Consider the following 25,369-nt stretch of genomic DNA (forward strand, 5'->3'; position numbering starts at 1 on the left):
CTACTAGGGCCCTAGAAGAAATAAACCACTGAAATGTAAGCCCTCCTTCTCAAACCTCTGAGATAAATCCTTGAAGGAGAGGGTTCAGCGAGAGTCAGGTTTTGCTGATAAGCAGAAGCTGCTGAGAGCATTCTTAGGTATGAGTCTCTATGACATGTGCCAGAATGGTTAGAAGTAAGGCTGATTCCACCAAGTGTTGGTGAGGATGTGGAGAATACATTCTTGGTGGGAATGGAACAACTACTTTGGGAAAAGGCCTGGCAGTTTCTTACACAACTAAACTTGCACTAAATCCAGCAGTTCTATTTTTAGACATTTACCCATATGTTAAGAAGAAGAAAAGACCTGCACAAGAATGTTCAGAGCAGATTTATTCGCAATGGCAAAAACTGCAAGAGTCCTCATGTTCATATGAATGAATAAACAAATTAAGATATGTTTATATAATGGAATACTATTCAACAACTAAAAAAGAATGAAATTAACATGGGATCTCAAAAATATACTGAGTACCTACTACATGACTCCATTTATAGGAAGTTCTAAGATAGGCAAAAACTCGTCTATACTGAAAATGAGCAGAAGAATAGTTGCCTTAGGATTGGTATTGGTGTTAAGATGAACTGGGCACAGACATGAAAGAATATTTTGAGTGATGGACATGTTCTATATTTTGATGGGAGTATGAGTTAAATGGATGTTTGCATTTGTCAAAACTTACTGAATGGAACTAGGCTTTGTGCATTTCACTGTGTGTTAATTTTTCCTTAAAATAACAAAGAACCATAAAATATTGAACTCTGGTTAATTAAATACGTGCTGAAATGTTTATGGGTGAAGAGTAATGATGAACAGCTAGAATGGATTGACGGGTAGATAGATAAGCAGGTATGTGAGAAAGAAAATGGTATGAGCTTGGGCTACTACAACAAAAATGTCATAGACTAAGTGGCTTCACTGAAACTTACTTCTCACAGTTCTGGAGGCTGGGAAGTTCAAGATCAAAGTCCAGCTGATTTGGTTCCTACTGAGAACCCTCTTCCTGCTTTGCATACAGACACCTGGCAGATAGAGAAATCATCTCTCATATCTTCTTATGAGAGCATTAATCTCATTCAAGAGAGATCCACCCTCATGACCTAATTACCTCCCAAAGGTCACGTATCTAAAAACCATCACGTTGGGGATTAGGGCTTCAACATATAATTTTGGGAGAATACACACATTCAGTCCATAGTACAAACAAAGCAAAATATAACATATGTAGAATCTAGGCAGTAAGTATATATGGATGTCCACTGTATAATTATTTCAAATTTTCAGTGTACTTGAAAATTCTACTTATACAGTATTGGTCAGAAAAAGCTGGTCTAGTCTAGAATAGTTCAGCTGGGTCAAGTGGGTAAAAATAAAATATAAGCCTCAGCTTCTGTGGTTAGAATCACATTGTTTTTGATTATTTATGTTGACATCTCAAGGTCCAACTTTATCCCCCTGATTCAAATGGATAGGATAGAGTAACAAGCAACTGAACCTAAGGACATCTTCTGTAGCACTCTCCATAAACCACACCCATCCCAAGAAAAAGTGTGTGACCAAGTACCTCTTGATTTCTAACTTTAACCTTTTCTCTGTTCATCCAATGCATGGATGGATGGATAGATGGATAGATAGATATAGATAGATATAGATATAGATATAGATATAGATATAGATATATAGATAGGTTTGTATCTAGATTTGCATCTATCTACATACTTTTTTCTTTCTTTCTTTTTGGAAAATGCCCATGTTATAAATTTTTTTTCATATAATAGGTGGGCTAGGGATGATAAAATAGGCTATTTGAAAATTACTGAAAGAAGCCCATTGAACCAATTCAGAAACAACATATAAATGAAGCAACAGCATGAACTAATCTTAGCCTCAGTCATGTAACAGTGTGCCAAGAACCATGCCAGCCGTTCTCAAGGTAATACTTCATTTAGTATGTGTGGTCAGTGTTCAAAAATATTGTCGTTATTGCTGTTAGGGTGGCATAGGCTAGTCTACAAACTGATGGCAAGGAATAGTCTCCATATCTATACATGGTGGATGCTTCAGGTGAAAAAGCAGTTTTATAGTACCTAGTAGATATATGAAATCTCGATATGCATTACCAAATGCTTTTGAAAAAGTTTCCATGGAGAATTAGAAACATTTGATTATCCTTCAAATTTGGCTTCATGGGAAAGCAATTCACTAACAATTTAACAGCTCTGTTCTGCCTGCCACCCAATTACTGCATGGCCTCGACATTTGATTTAACCTCTCTGAATTTCATTTCCTTCCCTATTAAATGAGGTTAACAAGCTAATGTTACTGATACAAGTGCTAAGTTAAAAAAATATATTAGCTATTCTGTTGGCAGGTTCTCTTTCTCCATCTTTATTTTCACTATGTCTCCTATAGCGCATTACTGCATTGTGTATATGTTTGTGTATATATACACACATATAATGGTTCTTGTCAAAAACTATCATTAAGATGTCCCCTCCAGTTAAAAACAACAAGTTCCCAGTGTCTCAGCATGTGCATGATTAGCCACATGTGATAATTACATCCCAAATGATAATACTTAGAGCACCAGCATATTAACCTTGTTTGGCACTCACAATAGCAGAGACTAGAGCAAAGGAAAAAAAAAAAAAGCATATCAAGCTGCCTCATGTCGAGTGCGAAGAACAGGTGGGATGTAGGGGGTGAGCTGTACAAATGGAGTGCAGGTTAAGGGGGAAAAGGGCTAAATGAAAATGAACAGATATCGGGCATATCACCTTCCTTCAAAATCCTGGTCCAGTTTTCAGCCAAATATGTATTTATCAGTGTATATTAGTAACCACTGTGTGCTCAGAATTAAATGGAGATTTTATATGTGGCACTAATTTACTGAGTGCGTAGGTGATAATCCTTTACTTCCATTAACCCACTGAACTCCCACAACAATATTGAAGTTAGTCAGAAAAATCTAGACAGAAAAGCAACAGGAGGGAGATACGGTTATCATGTTATGTGAATTATATCCCAATCAAGCTGTTTGGTGGTGGTGGTATTTTTTGTTGTTTTTGTTTGTTTGTTTTTGTTTTTGTTGTTTTTAAACCAGGTTACCTATAGAAGAATGGCAGTAAGACCAAGGATAGACTTTTCTACAGCAATGACAGAAGCCAGAGGACAAGGGGACAATATCACCAAAGTCATGAGAGGAAAACACTCTCAACTTTTAGTATTCTGTTTGAGTGAAGGAAAAATAAAGATATTTTCCATAAAGTTTGGAAGGGTTTATCACTGAAAGAACTACTAACTGATGTAGTTCAGAAGGAAAGAAATTGAACTTGGAAGGAAATGGTAAAGTTCAGGAAGGAATAATGAACAAAAATCTTGGTAAACATGTAGGTAAATACTGCAAGAAACAAAAAAGCAGCAGTAGGAAAAATGACTAATATATTGGGAGTACAACAACAAGTCGAAATGAAGTTATAGGCAGAAGTCACATGGAGAATGAGAAGGGGAAATAGAAATCAAAGAATTGTGAGATCCTTATGTTGCTTAAGAGGAGTAGAAATATTAATCTTAGACATTAAATCAAAGTACGTGTTAAAATTTTCATCTAACTTTCAAACCAATAGAGGGAATAAATTAGAATAAAGAAAAGTCAGTGGATCAGTAGAAACCAGAAAAGGATATGTAAAAGCATAGAAAATGCAGGTTAGAAAGCACAAACCAAAATGATAAAAATAAAAAAATAAAAAAAAACAAAATGATAAAAATAAATAAAAATTTATCAGTGATCATAATAAATGTAAAGAGATTAAAATTGCTGTGTAAAAAATAGATACAACACTATATTATCTCTCTTGCTCCCAGTCTCTCCCTGTTTCCCCTCCCTTCATCCTCCCACTCACACTGTAGTTTATGTTGGCCCACCTGGCCTCATAATGTATAAGAAAAAAAATTCTAATTACCAACGAACTGAGCTTAGCTCAGGCATATAAGAAGGGTTTGATATGTCATTTGCAAATATCTTCTCCCATTCTGTAGGTTGTCTTTGAGTTTTGTTGACTGTATCCTTTGCTGTGCAAAAGCTTCTTATCTTGATGAAGTCCCAATAGTTCATTTTTGCTTTTGTTTCTTTTGCCTTCGTGGATGTATCTTGCAAGAAGTTACTGTGGCCGAGTTCAAAAAGGGTGTTGCCTGTGTTCTTCTCTAGGATTTTGATGGAATCTTGTCTCACATTTAGATCTTTCATCCATTTTGAGTTTATCTTTGTGTATGGTGAAAGAGAGTGGTCTAGTTTCATTCTTCTGCATGTGGATGTCCAATTTTCCCAGCACCATTTATTGAAGAGACTGTCTTTCTTCCAATGGATAGTCTTTCCTCCTTTATCGAATATTAGTTGCCCATAAAGTTCAGGGTCCACTTCTGGATTCTCTATTCTGTTCCACTGATCTATGTGTCTGTTTTTGTGCCAGTACCACACTGTCTTGATGACCACAGCTTTGTAGTACAACCTGAAATCTGGCATTGTGATGCCCCCAGATATGGTTTTCTTTTTTAAAATTCCCCTGGCTATTCGGGGTCTTTTCTGATTCCACACAAATCTTAAAATAATTTGTTCTAACTCTCTGAAGAAAGTCCATAGTATTTTGATAGGGATTGCATTAAACGTGTATACTGCCCTGGGTAACATTGACATTTTCACAATATTAATTCTGCCAATCCATGAGCATGGAATATTTTTCCATCTCTTTGTGTCTTCCTCAATTTCTTTCAGAAGTGTTCTATAGTTTTGAGGGTATAGATCCTTTACATCTTTGGTTAGGTTTATTCCTAGGTATCTTATGCTTTTGGGTGCAATTGTAAATGGGATTGACTCCTTAATTTCTCTTTCTTCAGTCTCATTGTTAGTTCTCATTCATTTGGGGAATATAAATAATAGTGAAAGGGAATATAAGGGAAGGGGGAAGAAATGTGTGGGAAATATCAGAAAGGGAGACAGAACGTAAAGACTGCTAACTCTGGGAAACGAACTAGGGGTGGTGGAAGGGGAGGAGGGTGGGGGGTGGGAGTGAATGGGTGACGGGCACTGGGGGTTATTCTGTATGTTAGTAAATTGAACACCAATAAAAAATAAATTAAAAAAAAAGAACTTTTTAACAAGGAACTTTTCAGCAAGGAGACTAAGAAGCAAAAAAAATAAATAAATAAAAGAAAAATAAAGAAGGGTTTGACATTAGGAAAATCCGCTACTGTAATTCACCATATTAACTGATTTCTGGGAAACCATTATGATTATCTCAACAGGTACAAAAGGAGCCTTTGAATAATGCACTATGCATTATTGATAAAGAGAACTCAGCAGATGGATAATAGAAGATATGTTAGTATAGAGTAGGCTAAGATGCAGTAACAAATAAGCCCTGCAGTCTGGGTGGCTCAACACAGCAAAGTTCAGTGCTCCCTTACATCATTGTCTATAGTGATCCAGGTGAGTCCTCTCAGCTGGGACGAAGGCATACAGGCTCTTTCCATCTAATGAGACAATGTTACCATATTCAAAATGTGACCTTCATTGTTGTCATGGAAGGGGAAGAGACAGCATGGGAAATTTCTTGCTTGGGTGGAATTATTCAGAACTCAGTCAGTCACAAGGCCTGGTCAACTCAAATCTGGTATGAAGACTACATCCTTAGTTTGATATTTGACCTGATTCATTCTAATCTTACTCTGCTGAGAAGGTTTGTTGGGCCTTTGTTGTTTGAATTCTTTTAAAATCCATTTCTCACTGTTTGGAAGTCTGGAAACAGCTTTTCCAACTACAAAAAGGTCTGAATTTCAGTATTTCTTCTTTTTCCTTCTGTTTTCCTTGCACACTGGCCAGTTCTTTCCCAAGCTTACCTTTTGTCTATCTCTGCCTCCCAAATGAAGCTAGTAGTACTAAATACACTTCTAACATTCTGTTTTCCAATCTGTTTCTCTAGAGCAACAAACTCACTGGGTTTATGCCCTCCTTCCCAACTTATATCAGATGGTGATTTTACCATCACATAAAATGGATTATGGGTCTCCACTGTCCTAGCCTCTGATCTCTTCATCATCTGGCACCCACCTTTGATGCCAGTGCCCATTCTCATGTTTTTATTACAGCAACAATCCAGTCCAGATGATCACTTACAATATCAGTCATATTTTGTCAGGGAAATAGAAATAGTCTGGATACTTTGAGTCAGATGTTGTTTATTATAGGGTTGAAGCATGGGAGGGCTCCCTTAGGAAATATAGAAGTACAGACATCACAGGAAAAATGCCAAAATGGTCTGAGCTGTTTGTGTAGGAAAGGAGTTATTCTCATAAGGTTGTTTAAACACCATGGGCAAAACCCCTACTTTGCCATCTGTAGTGCCTAGATGCATGCCAGCTACTGGATCTAGAGAGACGTGGCTCCCCTTTCCTTCTACTTTCCAGTCTCAGACAAACAGCATTCATTAGTGGAATCTTACTGGCAGGAGATTTAGGGAAATGTAGTTTTAAGTTGTATGCCCCTTTGGTACAGGAAATTGCACAGAAAGGTGAAAATGGTGTTCAATATCAACAACTAATATGAGATATGGAAGGGAGCTTGCTTAATCTCAGTAGTGGGCATTTACAGAAAATCTGTACTATCATTCTTAATCCTGAAATTTCTTTAATAAGTCAGGAATAAAATAAGGATTCCCGCTGGCACCACTCTTACTCAGTGTTAGACTGGATGCTCAAGGTAATTCAGTAGGGTAAGAAAGAGAAATAAAAATTTGAGATATGAAAGGAAGAAACAAAACTATCATTATTCATAAAAAATTGTTTATATTAGAAAATCTACAAACTTGAACTAAGAAGTTTCTCATACAAAACCAGTTATTTTCTAATTCATCAATAACAATTATGAAGTAGCATTATAAGGCATGCCTGGGTGGCTTGGTTAAACAGCTGACTCTTGATTTCGACTCAGGTCATGATCTCAGGATCCTGAGATCCAGCCCCTGGTCAGCCTCTCTGCTGGGCTCAGAGCCTATGTAAGATTCTCCCTCTCCTTCTGCCCCTCCTCATCCCCCCACCCCCACAAAAAAAAAAAAAAAAAAGGAAAGAAAGTAGAATTTTGAAACATTACTATGTAAAACAGTGAGGAAGTACCTAAGTATCAAAGGGTAACATTAATAAGAGATGACTAAGAAAATGATGGAGAAAAATGTAAAACTTTTTGAAAGACACAAAAGAAAACAAAATAGATAAGTAAACTATGTTCATTGGTGGGAATGTTCTATATTGTGAAGACAAAAACTTTCCTCACATTAATCTATATATCCACTAGAATCCCAACCCAAATCCCCACAGGGTTTAGGGTTTGTTTTTTTTTCGTATATTTTGCTTTTTTTAAAAAATAGGACCTGACAAGCTGGTTCTAAATTCATATGCAACAGCCAGTAAAACCAAGCAAGAACTTAAAATAATGAAAAGTTTTTAAAAAGACAATAGTAGTATTCTTCATAGCAGATACAAAGGCATATTATAAAATGATGATAATAACTATTATCAGATGGAAGAAAGACACTCAAGCCTGGAAACTTGGTATCTGACATTGTATTACAAATCAGTTGGGAGATAATAGGATTTTTTTTTGATAATAGGATTTTTAATGAATAATGCTTACCATATGGAAAAAATATATAGATCCCTATGTCACATCACATATAAAGATCAATTTTAGGTAGATTAAAGATCAAATATGAAAAATAAATTCTTATGACTCAAAAAAGAAAATATATGAGACTATTGAGTTTGGGTAAGATTTCTTAAAGAATTAATGCATAAGGGACACCTGGGTGGCTCAGAGGTTGTGTCTGCCTTCCGCTTAGGGCGTGATCCCGGGATTGAATTTCGCATTGAGCTCCCTGTGAGGAGCCTGCTTCTCCCTCTCTGCCTGTGTCTCTGCCTCTCTCTCCACAAAAAATTTAAAGCAGTTATACTACAAAGGTCACTATAAAATAAAAGGATACAAAGAGAAGATACTAGCAATAACTATAACAAAGATTTTGTATCTAGAATTTATAAAGAGCTAGCAATCTACTCCTAGACATATAGTGAAAAAATTCTCAAATTTTTGTACAGTATAAAATGAAAAATATTCAGTGATACCTGATTATTTTCAGTTCTCGGTAATTATAAATAAATATCCATTAATTAAGAGAATGGACAAGTGAATTATGGTTTAGAATACTATACAGCACTTAAAAGAAATGAATCACAGATATATATATCAGTATAGGTAATATAAAATATATAATGCTGAATGAAAAAAGGCAAGTTTTAGGAATACCTACAGTAAAATGCTAAATACTTTTTTTAAAATGTGCAAAATTCTGTTAAGTACATTTTGGATATATTTATGTTTACTTATATAGTGAAAAGTTTTTTTAAAAAAATTTTTATTGAAGTTCGATTTGCCAACATATAGTATAACACCCAGTGCTCTTCCTATCAAGTGCCCCCCTCAGTGCCCATCTAGTGAAAATCTAAAAACATATATGAAAATGATGAACTTCAAATCCAGGGTAGTAATTCCCTTTAGTGAGAAAAGAAATAAAATAGGATCAAGGAGGGGTCCTCAAGGATCTTTAATTATATTTTATTTCCTAAAAATCCAACAAAAGCAAAAGATCAGTAGCAAATATGACAAATGCTCAATATCACAAGTCCATGTGTTTGATATTTGTGTATGTGTAACATTGTTCTCTACTCTCTTATATATGCTTAAAATATCTTGTAATTATGGATAAATTAACAGGAAAAGGGAAGTTATTTTTTTTAAGATTTTATTTATTTATTCATGAGACACAGAGAGACAGAGGCAAAGACATAGGCAGAGGGAGAAGCAAGCTCCACGCAGGGAGCCTGATGTGAGACTTGATCCCAGGACTCCAGGATCATGCCCTGAGCCAAAGACAGACACCAAACCACTGAGCCACCCAGGCGTCCTGGAAAAGGGAAGTTAAATGAGCAAATTCTTTTCTCTTGCCCAGACAGTCATGGTGCCCTGTCCCAAGGCAGAGTCTGTAGTACTATCAGTAGATAATCATGTTGCAAATGGGCAGACAGTGTTATTTCTTTGGAAAAATGACTTCTGAGTTTCAAATGACATATTTTTGTGCCATGATAAATTGAAGATTGTGTACTCTTATAATTTTTTTTTTTTTTTGGTACACATGGCATCTTCCTTTTTGGAGGAGACAATGATGGTAAAGCAGCTGACACAGCGGAGTCAGAAGAACAGCATCGAAGACTATCAAAGAATTATGACTCATCCAAACTTTTAATGATGGTTTTGAGTTACTAGAACCACTGAGGGGCATTCTCAATCATTATCAGAAGATAAAATATCACTTGGTATTGTTTTGTAGCAATACTATCAATTCCAAAGAATTAAAACAGAATTCAATTACGTTTTATATTCACTTGACTCTTTCTTTATCCATTCTGACTGGTGCTCATTGGAATAAGTCATTGAATCCCAAAAGACCCCAGGTGTACGCTGCATTGTTCCTCATAGGTAGACTTTCTTGGGCACAGCCTTTGCTCTGGACACTGAAAAGTAAACACAGTATTACTATAGAGGAAGATTCCCTCTGAGCTGGAACAATCAGCAACATTTCCCTTCTTCTGGTTAGGTGCCCTCAGCCTGGATTGTTGATAAAATGATTATTTTCCCCTTTTGTCATACACATATAATTCAGCTTCGGTGATGGTGGTTTGGTAGTAAATGGCCTTTTTTGTAATTAGAATGTGATCTGTGACAGGATAAAGATTGAAATTGCACTTTGTGAAATGAGCAGGTCTTTGTTTGCAACATTAACTCAATTCCCACTGCCATAACTGAGGGGAAAGAATTGCCAGAGCAGTACAGTGACTGGATTGAACTTTTCCTATAGGAATCATGTAGCTGTACAGCTGCGGAAACACAGATTCACTCCCCTATTGCTGGTTTTCTGACAGCTTTCTATGTAGAGCAGTTTGAAGAGTGGAGAGCCCTGTTTCCGAGACAGAGAAGTGTTTTCACACCTGAAGTGTAATTTCACACCTTGTGTTTCTCAGCAGATAAGTGAATAAAATAACACATCAAACCGGAATAGAAAAAGATCAACATAGAAAGAAAACTGCAGGTTGTAATTTGTTTCCTATCTTACAATGCTCTTGTAGAGAACAGTAAATTACAGAGATCTGGATTTACACTTTTAAAAGTTTGACTGGTTGTTAGGTGGGAAAGTGAGCAGTAAACACTAATCAGCTTTCAGCCTACATTGAACAGAATGTACAGAATGACAGAATCTGGGAAACGCCCTAACATTTAGTTTTTTTTTTTTTTTTAAGACTAGGACACACACAAGTAGTGGTAAAAATTATAGTTGAGAGAGGGTCAAGAAATTGTCAATTTAAGTGATTGTAATATAAATATAATTGTCTTCAAGGATAATTATCTTTATAATTATCTATTCAGGAATTTTAGCAGAAGTAATAGAGTACATTAGTAAAATTTGGATATTTTCTTTCCTTTCTATAAATCATTAAATTTATGAAGCTAGTCACCATTTTATAGCATTCTAGTGCAAAGGTGATAAAACCAAGGGGTTTATCTTCATTTTGCAAGTTTAAAAACCCAAGACCAAAAGAAAAAAGAAAGTTGAGCCTGCTGAATAGTCACGTATATATGTTACAGAATCTTTAATATATATCGAATGTCTACCATGTTTTAGATACTAGGCCAGGAACCAGAGGTACAGTCATAAACAAGGCCTTTCCTCTTTCAAACTGAAACCCTTGCAGATGAGTAAGCAATCAGTGATAATGCTAGGTACTAAGTCCTGGGATAATCTGAAGCTAGGTTTTGATGAAGCCCACAGAGGGGTTATCTTAACCAGATCAGGTCAGGATGTGGACAAGTGGTTAGCAAAAATTCCTGGCTAAAGCCACATCCAGACCCAACTAATGAACAGAAATAATGGGAAAGTGGATATCACTTGTGGTATCAGAGTATATACAGTTGGTACAGAAGTGAAAGGGAAAGAGAAAGGTGGGTTGGAGGGATGAAGGTAGTTCAGTGGAGTGAGAATGCTATATATAAAGGCAGCAGTGGTACCCAGTGAAACTGGAAGGTAAAGGGTCAGAGTAAGTAATCTTTACCAAGAAATTTTGTTTTTACCCTGGGATTAGTGGGCATTATTGGTTTTGTCTATTAGTGAGAGTGACATAAACTGATTTGCATTTTACAGAGCTCCCTATGACTGTGGGATTGGGCAGCCTGGTGATGGGAGATGGGTGAGGAGACCTGCAGTGATGTAGGCAATGGAAGCTTGTGACTGGAGCTTGCCGTGCACACTGAGTTCAGGGGCCTTGGGGATGGAAAGACATGGGCTGCCCTAGATGTTATTTAGGATACAGAATCAACAGAGTTTGGTAATTGATTGGCTGGACTAGGGGTGAGGAGGCAGGCTTGTCAAAAATGTCATCCTGACTCCTGATTTGGATAATTGAGTGGATGATGCTACTGTTTGCAGAGATGGGGAATACTGGAGCTGAAAGTTTTTAAGAGTTGGGGACATGATGAACGAGACACGTGTGGAATCTATGTCCACAGGAAGAAATAAGTATGGCTTGAGTTTGGAAGAGAAGCCTAGGCCAGAGATACAGATTTGGTACTTGTCCCTGAGTGGGTAAGGTGATTGAAAGAATATTGTATGTAGGGAGTGAGAAGAGAAGATACTCTTTAATCTAGGCATAAAATAGTATTTTGATTATGAAAAGAAAAATACACATAGAGCAAATGTACATATTTATCTTCATCCACATTTTATTTTATTTATTTATTTTTTTTAATTTATTTTTTATTGGTGTTCAATTTACTAACATACAGAATAACCCCCAGTGACCGTCACCCATTCACTCCCACCCCCCGCCCTCCTCCCCTTCTACCACCCCTAGTTCGTTTCCCAGAGTTAGCAGTCTTTACGTTCTGTCTCCCTTTCTGATATTTCCCACACATTTCTTCTCCCTTCCCTTATATTCCCTTTCACTATTATTTATATTCCCCAAATGAATGAGAACATATAATGTTTGTCCTTCTCCGACTGACTTACTTCACTCAGCATAATACCCTCCAGTTCCATCCACGTTGAAGCAAATGGTGGGTATTTGTCATTTCCAATAGCTGAGTAATATTCCATTGTATACATAAACCACATCTTCTTTATCCACTCATCTTTTGATGGACACCGAGGCTCCTTCCACAGTTTGGCTATTGTGGCCATTGCTGCTATAAACATCGGGGTGCAGGTGTCCCGGCGTTTCATTGCATCTGTATCTTTGGGGTAAATCCCCAACAGTGCAATTGCTGGATCGTAGGGCAGGTCTATTTTTAATTCTTTGAGGAACCTCCACACAGTTTTCCAGAGTGGCTGCACCACTTCACATTCCCACCAACAGTGTAAGAGGGTTCCCTTTTCTCCGCATCCCCTCCAACATCTGTTGTTTCCTGCCTTGTTAATTTTCCCCATTCTCACTGGTGTGAGGTGGTATCTCATTGTGGTTTTGATTTGTATTTCCCTGATGGCAAGTGATGCAGAGCATTTTCTCATATGCATGTTGGCCATGTCTATGTCTTCCTCTGTGAGATTTCTCTTCATGTCTTTTGCCCATTTCATGATTGGATTGTTTGTTTCTTTGGTGTTGAGTTTAATAAGTTCTTTATAGATCTTGGAAACTAGCCCTTTATCTGACATTTTATTTATTTATTTAAGAACCATGCATGCCCACAAATAGCATTGTGGTTATGCATGTATACACCTTTGTACATGTAGAGCTTCTAATGAATGTCAGCAAGGTACCCATAGCAGGCTGCAGGAAACATTAAACATTGAAGGTAATGATCCCTTTCCTTCATGGGAAGTACGTTAGTCCTACAGCAAACACCAGGCCTAAGGATGCTGAACAGTATGTTAAAAAGGAAAAATTTGGAGCCTGTGTAAATATTACAGCAAAACTAGTGGAACAGAGCTCTGGTGTTTTCTTATTTCTGTTGTTGTTTTTTTTTCCTTAGATACTTATGGAAAGCTCTTTCTTCTCAATTCTGTGGGTCAAGAGATGTCCCGTTGTAAGACGTCCATTCGACGTGGTCAACCCAATCCTGTCTATAAGGAAACCTTTGTTTTCCAGGTGGCCCTCTTTCAGCTCTCTGATGTCACATTGATGATTTCCGTTTATAACAGGCGTACTATGAAGCGTAAAGAGATGATTGGTTGGATTGCTCTGGGCCAAAACAGTAGTGGAGAGGAGGAACAAGACCATTGGGAGGAAATGAAGGAAACCAAAGGTCAGCAAATCTGCAGGTGGCACACCTTGCTCGAATCCTAGTTTTGCCAACAGGCATTTGCATGCTACATCTGCCCCAGTGACCAGTGTTATGGCCATTGATACCAACCCAGCACATGCTGGTAGGCATTTGAAAGACAGGCTTACAAATAGGTATTAGAATCTACTAACCTCTGGGACATTCTAAGCAGGATCTTTGGGTCTCTCCAAGGTTTGATTTGGTTCAGTTATTGTAATTTTAAAAAACCACATACACGGTCAAGTGTACTTTATGGAAAATTAACCACAGTTAGGAACAGTGATGATGAGTTAATTTGTGTTAATATATTATTGAGTCTGGGTTCAGTCAGTGGAATGAAGCTTCTCTTGCTGTCTCTATTTGCTTGAAGAGTCACCTGAGATTGCAAGGGAGCTGTTAAATCTCACTATTATAACCAGGTATGTGTATCAATCAGAATTTTGTTAATATGGTGCCAAAAATTCCCCACTGCAGAAATGAATAAGATGCCTAGGCTCATAAGAGAATGTAACTGTCATCCTTAATCCCCTATTTTACATTTTTCTCTTTATGAAGAAAACTCCTTATTTACCTAACAAATAAATGTTATAAATTCGTACTTACAAAACAAATTTTTGTTCATTAAATACCTTTCTTTATCTCATTTATGTATTGCGGTTTCCTATGAGATTTGGTTAGATGAATCATTTTGAAGGTAAAACAATTGAAAAATACTATTGAAAGACATTGTCTCCTTTTAATATGTAGGATTTCCAACTTATAATTTTCAGAGATTTTATGCTATTTTTCTCACCTCATAAATTCTTACAGAATAGGAAGAAAACTAAAAACAAACAAAAAACCTATTTAAGTCATGGATTTGTTGATTTTCTGAATCGAATGTTCTCCTTTAGATTATACTTTTTCTATATTCAGTGATATATACTCATACAAATATTTTGAATGTCCACCTGCATGTAAACCATATTCTTTTTTATGTAATTATCTTCCATCATTAGAGCATAGTAAATTGTAAACAATGGGTCCTTAATAAATGTTGATTTAATTGACTCTGAAAAATAAACATGTTATGATACCTGTGAATGAAGAAATATTTTCAGCTTGTATGAAATGACACTGAGTTGGGTTTGTTTTGTTTTGTTTTGTTTTGTTGAGCATTGAAAGTGCCTATAATTGTCATTTTCCATGGCATTTGCGGCAGTATATATTAGTCACTATGTGCATTCTGGGCATGTGCCATTCAGAACACTGATCTTGTACAGTGATGAGCATGAAATTGTATCTCCAACCGACTTTTACATATCTGTGCAGTGCTTGTTTATTTTTCTTTTGCTTATATGTGAGTCCTTAATTTTAATTACTTTAAATTGTTAGTAATAAAAGGGAAAAATGTGTGTACATGTAATATGGCACCTAATGTGCAGCTCTTCTGAGCAATTGCTCAGTCACTTATTTTTAGCTTTTATGTTTCATTGTTGACTTTTTGCTGTCTGTGGGAAGAGTGATAGCTAGTGATGGATGTATACAGTTAAAAACACATAACTCCTCCTCAGCTCTACATTTTGACAGATTGTAAATGTAGGCTGTAACACTTGAAGAACATATTTATTCCTTACAGTGCAGTATGTAATGGTTATCCTGACAAGAAGAGACGGGGGCACAGGATAATTCTTCTGTGATTTCAAGTACCAATTTTTGGAAGAAGTGATTTCAGGTGGAAGAATCAGAATTAGCAAAATAAATTAATATCTTAATTTCTTTTTAGGTCATGGGAGTTTCATCTCTAATACTGCTCGGTTATTGGGAATAAGTAATAAAACCATGCTCCTTTGGGTTTTTACCCTACCTTTCTTTAGAAGACCTCAAAGTGCTTTTCCAACATTATATCCATTAACTGCGGAGTGGTCTTTGCAGTGTGGCTCTCATCGAGTAGAACTGAGTGCAATTGATTAAGTAGCGGCACAAAGAATTGGCTTTTCACATCTCTTACTCTCTTTATGCGCTTGTGTTTAAAGGGAAGTAGAGCAGCCTTGTTATGCTTTCCTTTATGCAGTAACATAAAAGCAGCATTCACTTTAAAATTTACATTTGAAAAAAACCTGCATATATTGTACTGACCATCCTGGATTTCTCCCCCTCATATTTTCCTGCTCTGTTTTGCTGCATCCCTTGTCTTGCGGTGCCCAATAATCACCTATGCTTCATTTTCTGCTGCCTTGACCCATCAATTTTTAGGGTTTTCTGGTATAGTGAAGCTATCCTTTTGGGTTTGATCTCTTCTCTGATAGTCTGTTTATGGGACTGTTGCAGGAATGTGCAGCATTTTAAGGAACAAAACGCCTGAAAAGCATTTTTTAATTTTTGTAATTGTACTATGTTGGTGCTATTCACCACGTAGGATGCATGTACATCTTGAATATACAGCAATCTAAAACTGACTGTGTAAATATAAAATGCTAATGACAAGATACATTAAAATATGAGGCTGAATTTTTTTTTTTACATTGACTTGAAATTCTGGTTTAGTAAGATCTTTTGATTTTGTACATTTCAACTCCCTTATTTGCTTGGCAAAGTCTAGACACAATGCACTCAGCATGTTTTTCTTTTCACTAGAGCTCTCACATCTACATTTGCTTTTTAACAGAGTTATGAAAGATAATTAGTTGGTTCAGTGGTAGAAAAGCTCCTTTTGCCTATTTTATCTAGCTAAGAATTAACATCTTATAGAGACATTTGAAATTGAAGAAAAGAAGCACCAGTATTTGTTACATGAGTAGTTCTTTCCATGATTTTTCTTGAAGACAGTGCTTTTTAAATACTACGATAGAGGGTAACTGCTGCACTAGGTTTATACAAATCTGCTTTATAGTGTGTCTTCTTTCAGGATAGTAATTTACACTGAATTGAGAAGTGCTGGTCTCACCAATCATGGTGGTGGCTCTGGTGCTCCCTGCTCCCCTCTGACTATTGTTGAATTTGTAAATGGACCATTCACCAGGCAGCCAGGCATCTGCTCTGGCTTCTCTCTCCTTCATTGGCTCCCTGTGTGATGCGCAGTTGTTTGTGCCCCTGTTTATGCTGATGTAGCATAGCTGTTGGAAGGAGGTCTTGCCTTCCTTAACAGTAGAAGAACTTGTACCGCTGTTGGATGTATTACTCTTGGCATCCACCTGCACAGAGTTCGAGAAAGAATCCTCACTGTGACTGCTAGGGGGCAAAGAGAGCATGCTACTGCATTGTCCTTCACTTAAGGCACCCAGTACTCTGCTCTTTCTTTGATGACAGTTACTGATAGAGCTTGGACACTGATGTTCTCCGCAGTGTGAGGTGCTGTGGTGAGAACATAGCCTCTGTCTTTGCAGCAGAGGGGCTTTGGGGGCATTTTACAAATTGTTGACACCCCTTGGTCAGACACTATGCTTCACATCTATGTACACTATGGCTGTACTAGATGCTCATATCGGAGAACCAAAAATTCTTTTCAAGTAACTCATCATTTAAGTTGAAACTACCATTGAGTTTAGTAAACGTGATTCTCTGATAGCCATTGAATTTATGAATTTGATGGTTCAGTGTGGACATTGAACTGTGGGGTTCCCCAAAGGCCAGGCTATCCTTTTGCAGCAGAGAAGTTAGTATGTTAAGATCAGAAAAGTGAGAGAAGAGGATTATTTGTAGATGACATAAAACCAAATAGAGGCACATGTTTTAACAACAAACAGGACCAGAAAGCACCTGCAGTGTCTCCTCTTAGTTTAAGGGAACTGTAGCAAAAGCGCATTCTATTCCATTTGATCCACAACAAACACAAACAATAGATAATCCTGAAGTGGCAAAAGTATTTTGTCTTAAAAAATAATTTTTTTTCCAAAAAAGAAAGGCTAGGCAAAACTATAAAAGACAAATCATCTAGCATAAGTATGGAAGAATGAAATAATAAATAATTATGCTAGATACCTTCAGCCTCCACTGGCATATATTCAAGAAGAGTACACAAATAAACCAAAAGACATTTCAGGTTAACTAGCTATCATTTTTTCACAACTTGTGGAATTTTGGAAAATACTTAAAAGTGAGGGAAGTGAGACCAGTTTAGCTCAATGAAGTTGACCAAGGCTGCAGTCTTGCCTGGGTTAGAATGGAACTCTGCCAGCTGTGTGGCCTTAAGAAAATGCTTAGCCAGTCTGTATCCCTGATGCCTCAACTGGAAAATGGAAAGTGATACCTACCTCATCAGGTTTTTTTTAAAAGATGGTAATGAAATAACAGCATTGAGCCTGGCATATAATAAGCATTCAATTTCCCCCATCCCCAACCATACTTAAACAAGAATAAAGCCTTTAAGATTTGTTTCTGTCTAGCAAAAGTAATAGTAACAGAGAAAGGCTATATAAACAATTCTTAGATATTTTAAAAAGGGTAGGCTTATAAAGTCTGGTCTGAATTTGTAAAGAAAAGAAGTCTTATGGGGTAACCTAGAAAGAGATAAGCCTGATATATTGAGTCTTAATAAACCCCAAATGATGTATAATAACCAATCTTCATCTTTCACCCCCTTACTTTGGAGTGGATGCAAAACCTTGGTGCTTGCGCACGTCTTCGTAAATTGCTTTACCCCCTGTTCTCTTCAATTCAGACATGGACAGAGCACTGTATACCAATGAAAAGAGTTGGTCAGGTGACAATTTGAGTACATATTTCAACTTTGGCATGAGCATTTTTTTAAAAATGGTATGTCCATTCACTGACACTCGTTTAAAAATGGACAATTTTTTAGCCTATACTAAAGATATCTTCATAGGCAAATTTTTAAAACTGTTCTCATGCAGCTATCAAAACTCATCTGTTTAACTGGATAATTCTTTTCAGGACGAGTCATTTATCACTGTTTCCCTGAGGAAATCACAATGAAAGGAATTCTATTAGAGTTCATATTAAGTCCTTCTTGAAAAGGGTTTTAAAGAGTGATTTGCTGATGTAATAGAAAACATGTTGAGTTGTGTTCAAGTGTTCAGACTGTGAGTAAAAAGGAGAATTTCCTGAGAATTTTGTGGACATTTGATCTGCAGAAGTGGTCAGGAACAAACCATCTCAAGTTTAGGGTAACAAAGTGCCATGAACCAGTCATGCACTACTTGATGTCTTAAACCAAATGTGATTCTGGAATGGGGAAATATGAGCATACATCCCCAAGATTGCCAGGCTGCCAAAGTGCTGAATCAGGTTCTGGGATTTCCACTTAAGGAGAAATGGGGACACTAGAAGAGAATCATTTAGCTGAGGGGTTTTGTCGGGAACAGTTCACGTAGGGAACAGTTCACGTAGGCAGTTAAAGGGAATGGATGGGAGTTGAAAGACTGTGGAGTGATTTCTAGAAACAGTTATCCAGAATATGTGTTCCTTCCCTTCCTGGTCATGTGGACAGAGTGAGAGCTTCCATCTAAATCAAGTCACAAGAGTTTACCTTAGATATAAGGAGAAGGATTTGAAGGTTGTTTTGCATTAATTCAAAATGTGTCCATCAGATTTTCCTGGGTCTAGCACCAGGCTATTTGGCATAATACAGGACTTAAAATCTTTTTTCTCCCCCCTCCAACTTTTTGGAATGGTGTGATTACACATTGAAGCAATTAGTCATCATGATAAAAACAATGTTTATCAACAATTGTTCAGTTGATCCAATCATGTGCTATAAAAAGCAGAATTCCTTGTTATGGGTTATTGTTGAAAGGAGGTGAAATGTATTGACTGAATGTATTGGAGAGAGTGTCTAAGAAGCCGGGACCTGCAGTGGACCTTGGTCACATTGGAGAAGGAATTGTCCAAGGAGAGCACAGAATCATCTTAGAAGGCTTTTAAAGTTCCTTCTAAGTCTAATATTTTATATGTAACCTCTAGACAGAATCAACAATAACAACACTCTAGGCCTGTCCTCTTCCCCTTTGGACATTGTTTCCACATTGATTTTTCTCTGCTTCATAGGAGGTATTCTCTGGGGAGTTCCTGTTTGGGCTTTGTTTAAGTGACTTTGGGGATGCCTGCAGGCTCTGGATGAGTTTCCTCTCCTATGGCGTTTTTCTTTCCCCTGGGGCTCCAAGCAGTATCCTAGACACACAGACAATAATCAGCTGTATTTATAGCTACTGTGGAACCTGTAAAACAGCTTGAGGCTTTATAGAAAAAACTCAGAGGCAGTCATCGAGACCTGTGGACGTTCCTAGAATAAACCACCCCTGAATGTTACTACCTGTGCTCCCTTGCTCACTAATGCTGCCTTAAGCTGTCTCCATGGGAATTTTTACTTCATGCCTTTGAGCAGCAATGCTATCTACCAACTCTACTCTGAGGATGCTAAGAAGGCTGCTTGCCCATTGATACCACCATATTTATGCATTATTTTTGTCTACTTCATTTTCCCCTTAAAGGATCTGATTACTGTTTTAAAATTTATTCATTCAAAAGATATTGAGTATATTTATCCCAGGTTCTGGAATAGGGGCTGGAGAATGGTAGATGAGTAGAACAGTTTGAGCTCAATGATTGCTTTTATTTCTAAATATTCAATTTTTTAAACTAGGTAAACAATAAGATCTTTTATTACCCTTTAATTTTTGCCAAATGTATTTCTGTAATTTTTTTTTTACTCCCTGTTGAAAGGGAGAAGATTTAAGGAAAGTGGAAGTTATTATTCTGCCTCTGGTTAAGAAATAAATGCACTGTTTATCAGTCTATGCTTCCCTTCAAAATAAATGGATGCTTTATATCTGAGGGAAGAAATGCAGCATTCCATTCCAGTAATGACATGAGTTATAGCTTGAAATAGATGGATATTTAATATTTTTCACTTACATAATTGAATACTGAATATCTTTTATAAAACAGGAAGCAGGTCAGAGCCTGGAATGTACAAACAAATGTAATACGGTTCTTATAAGCTCAATGTTTTAACAGCTAAAAGGCATTGCTACCTTTTACTTTTTGAAAGAGTGAAGTGGAAACCATAGCTGCCAAATAAAGGGGTAACGGTGTGAAACAAAGATTCCTGCTTACCAATCTATTTCTTTTGATTAACGTTTGTCCTAGATATTATACACTAAACACATTTGGGACATCCCTGTAAAATGGGTAAAGGTCAACATTGGGAGTATCCCTTCCTTGGCAGATAGTCTTAAACTCTTATATTCAATTTCATAACAGGAGACAAAGGAGTTTATTGTATGGACTTAATACTTATAATTTTTAACACCATAGAAACTTATCTTAAATATCAACTAAATATGTCTCAATCCATGATTCCAGATCAGAATCTTTGGTGGCCTAAATTCGTACTGAAGATAGTCTTTTAGTGTTGCCCCAGTGGATGGTCCATAATAAAATAGTTTAACATCTCTTATTTGATAAGGACCTTGATTGGGGGGAAAAGATATTAAAAGGCTGCCACTAAAAACTGGTGAGTAGTATGTACATCAAAAGAATGCTATTTCCATGTAAGCTCTTCTGTATACTATGTTCACATTCTAGGGCCACATGTCTCTCTTAAGAGTTTGTCAAGTTTCTTACAGGTAGCACCTTGAGCAAAGCTTCCTAATATTGCTATTTCCCTGTGGGCCATGATAAGCTTTATTAATTCACAACTACACCAAATTATATTGCAGTCTTTTACTATGCCACCATACTAATGCAGATGTAAATTAAATTTCATTATTATGAAACACAAAATGTTTTCCAGAATTTTAAATTTTAATATTGCAGATTTTGTTATTTTAAGTTTGTGAATAAGAAGTTAGTATTTGTATACTTCAGTGTGACCGAGACATTTCTCTGATAATATTTTGAAATAAGATTTGGCCTCTATTTCTAGGAAAAAAAGCATAATGGTCTTTGTGATTTTACTTGCTTTTAAAAAAAATCAGTAAACTTTTTTGGGAGCAATTTTAGGTTTATAGCAAATTTGAGTAGAAACTAGAGTTCCTGTGTATGCCCTGCCCCCATACTTGCACAACCTTCCCCACTGTCGGAATACGTCACCAGAGTGGGTATGTTACAGTGACGGGCCTACTCGGGCACAGCATTATCATCCAAATTACATATTTTACATGAGGGTTCACTCTTGGTGTTTCACTACCTTAAACATTTTCTGTGCTCTGGCTATGCATCCCTCCTCCCTAACCCTTGGCAACCAGTGATCTCTTTACTGTCTCCATAGCTTGCTTTTTTCCAGAATGTCATATAGTTGGAATCATACAGTCTTTTCAGATTGGCTGCTTTCACATAGTAATGTGCATTTAAGGTTCCTTCCTGTCTCTTCACATCTTCATAGTTCATTTCTTTTTAGCGCTGAATAATAATAATATCTCATTGTCTGGATGTGCTGGTCTGTTCATTATTTACGTTTATTTTTGGTTCTGATTGCCAGTGTACAGTTTGCCAATGTTCATGTTCTCAAGAAAACTGGAGCATTAATTCATATGATGCATCAAGTAACATGTAGCAATTTCCAGTCCGGTGTAAATTTCACCTGTGTGATATTAGGCTTGCTTCACCTTTGAGTAGAAGATTCATGGAAAACATTACGTAATTTCACAGTTGGAATCTAAGCAGAGAAAGTTCTGAAGGCAATGAGGATATGATCCCCAAATTTAGCGACTCTGTGGTGTTTTCTCTTGTTGAGCACTGATTTAAATGTACATTGATAAAAAGTGCTAATTACATTATTACTGATTCATGACAGAAAACCACCTTCTGTTACTAGTTTGTATGACTTTACATTTACCACTGCTGCCAAGAGAAAGGAAGCTTCGTGATTGCACCCTGTCATAGTCAATTGTGCAAATTAGCTGAAAGTGGTATGTAAGCATCTGGATCACACAGGAACTCTGAATTTTGAATAGAAGGATGACCTGGGATAATGCATAGGCTGAATGAACAAGTAGTGGATACTGGAGTGATAACACTGATAATCACACTGGGTGAATTGGAGGACCTGACTGATGATCAATATCTGGGAAACATTTTGACATTTTCATGTGCACTGATTGCCCTTTGCTTTGTAGCTGCAGCACCTGTGGAGCGAGGCATTGTTGCAGAGATGAGTGTGGTTGTGGAAAGAATATTGGATTAGATTAAAATTAATGAGGCCTATGTTCTATACCAAGTCTTCCTCTAATGAGCTCTAAAATGAATGTCAAGTCACAGGTTCTCTAAGCCTTCAATTTTGCATCTGTCAGCTGGGAATAGTAATACTCATTTTACTTGTTTTCACCGTGTTGTTATAAGATTCATTCATTCCTTCATTAATATCACAAACACTCAGACCAGAGTCCTCACTATGTATGGGGGTCACAGGCATAACAAGGTAATAGATAGAAATACACTTTGCAGAACTGAGAGTTTTTGAGGGCGGTGAGATATTTTCTTGTTTTTATTTGAAAGTGAAATCAGTTCTATATGTCAATATATCAAAGTAATTGACGCTTCTAGATCTCTGCCAGTCATTGAGCTATATTCATAGAGTGCCAGTTATTTGACTAAAAGTTACAGGCAAAATGGTCTTTAACCATTGTGCCTCTGAGAAGCTAGAAATAAAGTATTAGGTTCAAATTCTTTTGTTCAGATACCCTGACCACGGAACAAATTGTAAATCCATTGTTTTGGCAGGCTTGCCAATCTTCGAGTTGAACATAGATCTTTCTTCTTTGGAACAATTTAACTTTGAGTACAGGGAAAGTATTAAGTTGAATAGCACTTTTTCTTTTTTCACAAAATGGAATTTGAATACAGTATTTGGAAAGATACTTCCCCCACCAGAAAATGTCCTTCAATCTACATTATTATATTTCTCTTGGAGAATTAACTTTCTTCAGCTTTCCCCTCCTAAGTGACTTTCCTCACCCACATATAATCATTTTCTTCCTAAATACCATTTATCATCTCCTAGAAAAAAAGTAAAGATTTAAAAAAAAACATTTTCAAGGTACATCCAAGATTTCATAGCAATATTTGGTGTTCACAGTGCAAGATAAATCTGACTCTCGATTTTTTTTTTTTTTGGTCTTCATATGGCATCCGAAACAGTTGTTCACATTCACACTTTTATGTTTCACCATATGCATACTGTGTGCAACTCTGTTGTTTTAAAATATTTTATTGGTTTTCCTTTAAATCTCAACTTTTGATGGGTGTCCTTGAAGAACTTGCATGCAAAAAAAAGTAAATGTGAATGATTCATTCATTTTGAACATATGTAACTATTTTGGGGAGATATTACCCTACATGGAGCACACTGTTCTCAGCAGGGAGTGTACTTTGTATTTCAGTTCAACTCACAGCTGGATGCTGGAGATGTATTAATATTGTTATCCTGTATCTTTTCTATCTCATGTTTACTTTAATGAATTACATGCAATCAACTGTCCTGAATTTTTGGTGGCTGTGAACGGCGGTCAATAATTTAATGGATTTCACTTGTGGGGACAATTTAGCATAATGTGGCTTAAAATCTGGTCTTCCTTCAAATTTCTAAGTCAAAAGAAGGCTTCCATAGGCAAATCCATTGTCTCAGGCCAGACTTGTTAATTGTAAGGTAGGAGCTGCCCCAAACCTGTCCCATTACTTCATGGGCATTTCTAGATAGGGCTGCTGTCATATTTTCTTCTCGAAAGTTTTCCAAGAGAGAAGCAATCTCTGAGTGGTCCAGGAGTTCAAGGGAGAAACAAAAAGGATTTTCTCCTCCAAAGGGTTGAGAACTCTCATGTTAGAAACTTCGGAAATCTTCAGAACATTCCATGTAGGTGTCCCTGTGTTCCTCACAGAATGACTTACTGACTTAACGGTGTCTTCTATTTAAGAAGCATGAATGTATCTCCAGCTGTTACCAAAACAAACAGCTATAGAATGTAATGACCCACCCATTTCTAAAATTACTTCTATTGATGAATAATTAGTGTATAGGAAAAGGTTTGGAAATTTTTTTTAATTGCTAAACTTAAAAACTGTTATACCTTTCTACCTTTTGTAATGTTCAAGATTTCATAACAGTGGTTTTAATGTATTTTGGCTGTACTGTTATGTCTTGTGTTATTACTGGGCAAGCCAGGGAAATATTTAATATCCATACTCTTGGGATAGAAACACCCTTGAAAGTATGTTAGAAAATTTAAAATTGTTTACCTGTGATAGAGAATAAGTTTGTGATTAGAAGAATTATTGTTTTTCTGGTACAAATAATGCTTAAAGCAGATGTTCTGTCTTACAGTGATGTTGGAAGCATATTTTATGCAGCCTAAAAACTATTTCTGTATTAGATATTTAAATGCATGAGGATAAATTCGAATTGCTTTTTGTTTAAAGCAGAAACATAGAAGTATTAGCCCCAGTTTGTACAAAATGTCTGCTGCAACTGAACTCATGATAGTTCAAAACCGAAAATCATTCTAATTTTGTAAAACTGCTGCTACTGGTTTTATCAATAAAGTTTAAGCAGATGGCTTATATGTATACGTGTGAAATTTTTATGCTAAAAAAAGATACAATTTTGCAGCATCAACATGCAAATTTTATGGGTCTGAATGATATTGCTTATTTTAGTATATACAGAAACCATTAACTCCAAAACCATGCCAACTACAGACATATATATTAGAATGATATTACATTTATGACCCCTATAATTTATTTTCATTTTAGGATGCTCTAGGCTTTTATGTTGAACACATATATGAATCAACATTTTAACTCAAATGTTAAAGTATTGAATATTGGGTAAGTAAGGAGCTATAATACATAAAGATCACCTGAAATAACTAAATTGCACCTGAAGAGGATTCTGAGAAGGCAAAATATAGGTATCCTGTACAAAAGGGTACGTAATTGTTCAGCAGGGAGGCTTTTGTCAGGAGTCCTGGCCCCTCTGTGTAT

The 25,369-nt window shown here is 36.6% G+C and overlaps 1 protein-coding gene across 12 annotated transcripts in view; it reads left to right on the top strand.

The window, feature by feature from the left end:
• The window catches only part of SYT16 (synaptotagmin 16), a 240,768-nt gene extending 215,827 nt beyond the window's left edge, over positions 1 to 24,941 (top strand). For all 12 annotated transcript variants that reach the window (XM_049113234.1, XM_049113233.1, XM_025442796.3 and 9 more), the window contains one exon: positions 13,160 to 24,941. In XM_049113234.1, coding sequence (XP_048969191.1) covers positions 13,160 to 13,473 — 314 coding nt within the window. In that variant the 3' untranslated portion in view covers positions 13,474 to 24,941. The remainder of the gene's footprint in view (positions 1 to 13,159) is intronic.
• Positions 24,942 to 25,369: the final 428 nt, after the last annotated feature.

Source organism: Canis lupus, chromosome 8, assembly GCF_003254725.2.
Source record: "Canis lupus dingo isolate Sandy chromosome 8, ASM325472v2, whole genome shotgun sequence".
In the NCBI taxonomy this organism is placed as follows: domain Eukaryota; kingdom Metazoa; phylum Chordata; class Mammalia; order Carnivora; family Canidae; genus Canis; species Canis lupus.